The sequence below is a fragment of the Nerophis ophidion genome, linkage group LG24, assembly GCF_033978795.1.
Source record: "Nerophis ophidion isolate RoL-2023_Sa linkage group LG24, RoL_Noph_v1.0, whole genome shotgun sequence".
NCBI lineage: Eukaryota > Metazoa > Chordata > Actinopteri > Syngnathiformes > Syngnathidae > Nerophis > Nerophis ophidion.
In genome coordinates, this window is record NC_084634.1 from 39,471,004 (window position 1) to 39,478,503 (window position 7,500).

Genomic DNA, 7,500 nt, shown 5'->3' on the forward strand with positions numbered 1-7,500 from the left:
TTAAGATGTCTATTTTTGCCCTTTTTATGTCTTGTTTGTTATTGTTATTATTAGTAGTAGCATGAGTGGGAGGAATGAAGACTACTCATCAAATGTGGGAATAATGAGGATGTCATGTCACGTCCTGGCCACCAGAGGGAGGCATTGCACCGCAGTGACAGGATCCCCTTAAATGAAGTTGTGTTGAAAAAAGTCCAGACATTTTATGAGTGGACAAAAGTGAATGTTATTATTGTTAAATTTTTTTTAAATTGTTGTGTATCTCACTAGATAGGTTGGATGATTCCACTCCACTCTTAGATGGAGTTTATTCCGCACCCATTTCAATTTTGTAGACAAACCAGTGACAAAGCGATGACATTCCCCCTTCAGAGGAGTCTGTCCTGCCCCAACTCACCTCAGGTGGGTGATATCAGACATCCACTCAGGAGATGAGGGGTTGAACACATGTGCCGGATGTCTGCTGCAGAGTCCAAGGGCTCGACCACGACTGGGAGTCTTTGACTGCACACCCTTGTGAGGAACTGGTGAGTCCTGACCCGAGAGAGGACTGCTTTTCACAGATCTTTCTCTGGAGAGGGAAACAAAAAAACATACAAAAATAAGAGCGGCTCGTGTTGTTTTGCATGAAGGACTTGTGCCAAAAACAAAGACTCCCATGAGGAAAACAGTCGACGTGGTTCCTGACTACCGTGTTTTCCAGACTATAGAGCAGGGGTTGGCAACCTTTGCCACTCAAAGAGCCTTTTTGACCCGTTTCACAAAGTAAAGAAAACAATGGGAGCCACAAAACTCATTTGAAATGTATCTATATGTATATACATATGTATGTGTATATACATATACATATGTACAGTATATACAAACACATATGTATACACATATGTATATACGTATACATATGTGTATACATATGTATATGTCTACACATGTATATGTATATACATATTTATATGAATATACATCCATCCATCCATTTTCTACCGCATATTCCCTTTGGGGTTGCGGGGGGCGCTGGCGCCTATCTCAGCTACAATCGGGCGGAAGGCGGGGTACACCCTGGACAAGTCGCCACCTCATCACAGGGCCAACACAGACAGACAACATTCACACTCACATTCACACACTAGGGTCAATTTAGTGTTGCCAATCAACCTATCCCCAGGTGCATGTCTTTGGAAGTGGGAGGAAGCCGGAGTACCCGGAGGGAACCCACGCATTCACGGGGAGAACATGCAAACTCCACACAGAAAGATCCCGAGCCTGGATTTGAACACAGGACTGCAGGAACTTCGTATTGTGAGGCAGACGCACTAACCCCTCTGCCACCGTGAAGCCATGAATATACATATTTATATGAATAGACATTTGTATATACATACGTATATGAATATACGTATGTATATTCATAGACATACGTACATATGTATGTATATGTACATACATATACATACATATATGTATGTACATACACATATGTACATACATATGTGTATGTACATATGTGAACACATATGTATGCACATGTATATACATACACAATTGTGTATACATATGTACATATGTATATACATATGTATATACATACAAATGTATACATATGCGTATGTATATACATATGTACAGGCGTGAATATATATGTATGTACATACATATATATTCACATGTCTATACATATGTATATACATACATGTGTATACATACAAATGTATACACATGTATACACATATATATACACATATGTATACACAGATGTGTATACATACAAATGTATACACATATGTATGTACATGTGTATACACATGTATACACGTGTATACATGTGTATGTATATACATATGCATACAAATGTGTGTACATTTGTATGTGTATACATATGTATGTACATGTGTATACACATATGTGTATACACATATGTGCATACACATATGTATGTACATGCGTATACACATATGTGTATACACATATGTGTATACACATTTGTGTATACATGTGTATGGAAACACAACCAGTTGAGTTTATACCAAAAAGTTCTATTTTGGTTTCATCTGACCACATGACATTCTCCCAATCCTCTGCTGTATCATCCATGTATCCATTTTGGTATAAACTCAACTGGTGGTGTTTGGAGGAAGAAGAATACTGAGTTGCATCCCAAGAACACCATACCTACTGTGAAGCATGGGGGGGGAAACATCATTTTTGGGGCTGTTTTTCTGCTAAGGGGACAGGACGATTTATCCGTGTTAAGGAAAGAATGAATGGGGCCATGTATCGTGAGATTTGGAGCCAAAACCTCCTTCCATCAGTGAGAGCTTTGAATGGTTGACCAAATACTTATTTTCCACCATCATTTGCAAATAAATTCTTTAAAATTCCTACAATGTGAATTCCTGGATTCTGTCTCTCACAGTTGAAGTGTACCTATGATGAAAATTACAGACCTCTGTCATCTTTTTAAGTGGGAGAACTTGCACAATCGCTGGCTGACTAAATACTTTTTGCCCCACTGTATGTTGTCTGTCTATCTGTGTTGGCCCTGCGATGAGGTGGCGACTTGTCCAGAGTGTACCCCGCCTTCCGCCCGATTGTAGCTGAGAAAGGCGCCAGCGTCCCCCGTGACCCCAAAAGGGAATAAGCGGTAGAAAATGGATCGATGGATGTATGTCCCTAGTGGTAGCTCACTCTCCTGCTCCATCATTATAAACAGCACTGACTCAATGTGACATGCAACACCTCAACACTGCCGACTAGTGGGCAAAATGAAGAAGTGCATCAATTACACATACCTCATTTACAGTAAATACACATACCTCAGCATGAAGTACAACTCAGAAAGTCCTTCTCTGTGACTCCGTGTACCGCTCTGCTTCCTACACATAGAAACCACGCTTTTAGCAACAGGAAGTAGTGGTCACGTGACATGAAAAATAGACAACATGCTTTCTACCAACATGACGTACTGTGTATATACATATGTATACATGTTTATACATATACATATGTATATACATATACATATACATATGTATATACATATACGATGTCCCACTGGGTGTGAGTTTTCCTTGCCCTTATGTGGGCCTACCGAGGATGTCGTGGTGGTTTGTGCAGCCCTTTGAGACACTGGTGATTTAGGGTTATATAAGTAAACATTGATTGATTGATATGTACAAACCCTGTTTCCATATGAGCTGGGAAATTGTGTTAAATGTAAATATAAACATAATAAAATGATTTGCAAATCCTTTTCAACCCATATTCAGTTGAATATGCCACAAAAACAACATATTTAATGTTCAAACTCATAAACTTTAGTTTTTTTTGCAAATAATAATTAATTTAGAATTTCATGGCTGCAACACGTGTCAAAGTAGTTGGGAAAGGGCATGTTCACCACGGTGTTACATCACATTTTCTTTTAAAAACACTCAATAAACGTTTGGGAACTGAGGAAACTAATTGTTGAAGCTTTGAAAGTGGAATTCTTTCCCATTCTTGTTTTATGTAGAGCTTCAGTCCTTCAACAGTCCAGGGTCTCCGCTGTCATATTTTACGCTTCATAATGTGCCACACATTTTCCATGGGAGACAGGTCTGGACTGCAGGCGGGCCAGGAAAGTACTTGCACTCTTTTTTCACGAAGCCACGCTGTTGTAACACTCGTCTTGCTGAAATAATCAGGGGCGTCCATGATAACGTTGCTTGGATGACAACATATGTTTCTCCAAAACCTGTATGGACCTTTCAGCATTAATGGTGCCTTCACAGATGTGTAAGTTACCCATGTCTTGGCCACTAACACACCCCCATACCATCACACATGCTGGCTTTTAAACTTTGCGCCTATAACAATCTGAATGTTTTTTTTCCTCTTTGTTCTGGAGGACACCACTTTCTCTGTTTCCAAATATAATTTGAAATGTGGACTCGTCAGACCACAGAACATCTTTCCACTTTGCATTAGTCCATTTTAGCTAAGCTCGGGCCCAACCAAGCCGGAGGCGTTTCAGGATATTGTTGAAAAAAAAAATTTGGTTTGGCTTTGCATAGTAGAGTTTTAACTTGCACTTACAGATGTAGCGACCAACTGTAGTTACTGACAGTGGTTTGATGAAGTGTTCCTGAACCCATGTGGTGATATCCTTTACATACAGATGTCGGTTTTTGGTGCAGTACCGCCTGAGGGATCAAAAGTCCGTAATATCATTGCTTACATGCAGTGATTTCTCCAGATTCTCTGAACTTTTTGATGATTTTACGGACCGTAGATGGAGAAATCCCTAAATTCCTTGCAATAGCTCGTTGAGAAATGTTGTTCTAAAACTATTTGAGAATTTGCTTACAAAGTGGTGACCCTCGCCCCATCCTTGTTTGTGAATTACTTAGCATTTCATGGAAGCTGTTTTTATAGCCAATCATGGCACCTACCTGTTCCTAATTAGTCTGCACACCTGTGGGATGTTCCATATAAGTGTTTGATGAGCATTCCTCAACTTTATCAGTATTTATTGGCACCCCTCCCAACTTCTTTAACACGTGTTGCTGGCATCAAATTCTAAAGTTTATGATTATTTGCAAAAAAAAAAAAGTTTATCAGTTTGAACATCAAATATGTTGTCTTTGTAGCATATTCAACTGAATATGGGTTGAAAAGGATTTGCAAATCATTGTATTCTGTTTATATTTACATCTAACACAATTTCCCAACTCATATGGAAACGGGGTTTGTATATACATACACATATGTGTATGCATATATGTATATACACATACATATATATACAGGGTTTTCCACACATTAATTTTTTTGTGGCGGCCCGACACAAAAAAATTACGGCCGCCAAAAAAAAAAAAAAAAAAAATTTACAAAAAAAAAATATATTTTTTTTTTCTTTTCTTTTTTTTCGGCTTTTGACTCGCTCGACTGCTCATAAAAGCAATGGGACTCTGTCTGTGAATGGATCTTGTAGTTACTAATTATATAAATATTATATAAATTTTAGGGGTGTAACGGTACACAAACATTTCGGTTCGGTACGTACCTGGGTTTAGAGGTTACGGTTCGGTTCATTTTCGGTACAGTAAGAAAACAACAAAATATACGAATTTTGGTTATTTATTTACCAAATTTGTAAACAATGGCTTTATCCTTTTAACATTGGGAACACTATAATAATTCTGCCCACGTTAATCCACATTAAACTGCCTTAAGTTGTTGCTTGGATTAAATTAAATGACAAAACCTTTCTTCTAAACATAAAAAGTGCAACATTAAACAGTTTCAAGTCAACTCATCATGCTTCATTTATTACAGCATTGGGGAAGTCTGTAGTTGACTTTTATTATACGCACACACACACTGCAAAATGAGCTAACGTAACGCTAAAAGCTAATTAGCCTTCACCTCAAGCCAGAACTATGAGAGAGCTGAGCTGCATTTTAAATTTCTAGAAGGTCAACGGGCTCATAGTGACGTTAGTAATAGTTGTGACTGGGAAGTGTTTTTTATAATTTGGGGAGAGTACGATGTCAGCTGCTCACCTGCTAAACACATATCTGCTCATCTCTACGCCGGAGCACTGACTCCATGCGCTCTGAATACGCACTGCTGATTGGCTGTTACATCGCTCTGAATACGCACTGCTTATTGGTTTTGTATGTAACCAATCAGATGGTTGTGTGGGCGGGACAATGCTGGGTGCTCACTGCTCAGACAGAGGCAGAAAGCAGTGCAGCTTGTTAAGACTTCAGCTTACAAACTCGTTTGATACACCCTCGTACCGAACCGAAACCCCCATACCGAAACGGTTCAATACAAATACACGTACCGTTACACCCCTAGTAAATATGTATATAAATATGTACATAAAGTGTTGTAATTATATTCCAACTCCGCGTTCTTCTTTGTCAGCGCCGCCAACGCCGCCGCTGCCTGTACCCCCCACCCACTCCTTGCCGCCCGACTACACCACCACAAATAGATGCCTGACCTGTGGGAAACACTGGTCTATACACATACATATGTATATATATGTATATACATAAGTTTATGGAAATCTGACATTTATGCATATACATACTTTATGTATACATGTCTATATTAAAATATGACGTGGTCACGTGACATGAAAAATAGAAAACATGCTTTCTACCAACATGACGTACTGTGTATATACATATACATATGCATGAACAAATGTATATTCATATACATATGTATATACATATGTATATGCATATAGATAGACGCACATACATATGTGTATACATATGTATGTGCATATACATATGAATATACATATACATATGTATATGGCTATACATATTAGATTAGATAGTACTTATGTATATATATATATATATACATATAAATATGAATATACATACTTATGTGTATATACATATGTATATACATACGTATACATGTTTATACATATGTATGTATATATATATACATATAATATGACGTGGTCACACTACATGAAAAGTAGAAAACACAACATGAGTACTGGTCACGTGACATGAAAAATAGAAAACATGCTCTTTATCAACCTGACGTTGTGGTCACGTGACATGAAAAATAGAAAACATGCCTTTTACCCAAATGAGTAGTGGTCACGTGACATGAAAAATAGAAAACATGCCTTTTACCAAAACGAGTAGTGGTCACGTGACATGAAATATAGAAAACATGCTTTTTACCAACATGACGTAGTGGTCACGTGACATGAAAGAGGCCCGTTTCAAACAAACCGCGCCAGCACGGTAACTCGAACAAAAACGCTTGTAGCGCTCAAAATAGCAATTAAAAAGACACAAAAACACTCGATGTCTTAAGAGTACCTAAGAAGTAAACAATATACAGCAAGAACTACAAAAATAACCCGTTCGTTTTTGTCGTAAAAGGACACAAAGCACGACAGCAATCAGGAGCAAACTCACCACAGCGTCCCAGGCAGGAAGTGAGGAGGAAGGGGAGGAGCTACAGAAGCCAGAGGAAACTACGGAAGCCTGTCAGCACGCCATGACATCCATCCATCCATCCATTTCTGCCGCTTATTCCCGTTCGGGGTCGCAGCTGAGATAGGCACGCCATGACAGTAGTTCAATAAAATAAGTCAATCAACAAAAATAAATAACTCTTTTGAGATAAACCTCACACAAATATAATACTTCTACATGATATTATTGCTGATATTATATATTTGTTGTTCTTTGTTGTTGCTATTTTTGTATTACATTGTATAATTTGATCATGTTGTACTGCATTGTAATTTTTAATTTTGTGATTGTGTAAGGTACTTTGACTGGACCCCAGCAAGAAGAGTCTCCACCGCGGTGTAGACTAAATAGGGATTCTTAATAAACTAAACCAAACTTCAATGACAAAATAAACACATTCCGAATGATTAATAAAGTGCATTTTTAACTTTGTTGCACCAGGACAAACTGGTCTTTGGGCAAGGGACCAAAGGGGTCGTGAGTGAGTGGTGTGACG

The 7,500-nt window shown here is 38.3% G+C and overlaps 1 protein-coding gene across 2 annotated transcripts in view; it reads right to left on the reverse strand.

Moving 5' to 3' along the window:
• Positions 1 to 7,500, reverse strand: part of LOC133542313 (SERTA domain-containing protein 4-like) — an 88,288-nt gene that overhangs the window by 13,208 nt on the left and 67,580 nt on the right. For both annotated transcript variants that reach the window (XM_061886322.1, XM_061886323.1), the window contains 2 exons: positions 2,814 to 2,873; positions 398 to 571 (listed from right to left, as the gene is read on the reverse strand). In XM_061886322.1, coding sequence (XP_061742306.1) covers positions 398 to 571; positions 2,814 to 2,873 — 234 coding nt within the window. The remainder of the gene's footprint in view (positions 1 to 397; positions 572 to 2,813; positions 2,874 to 7,500) is intronic.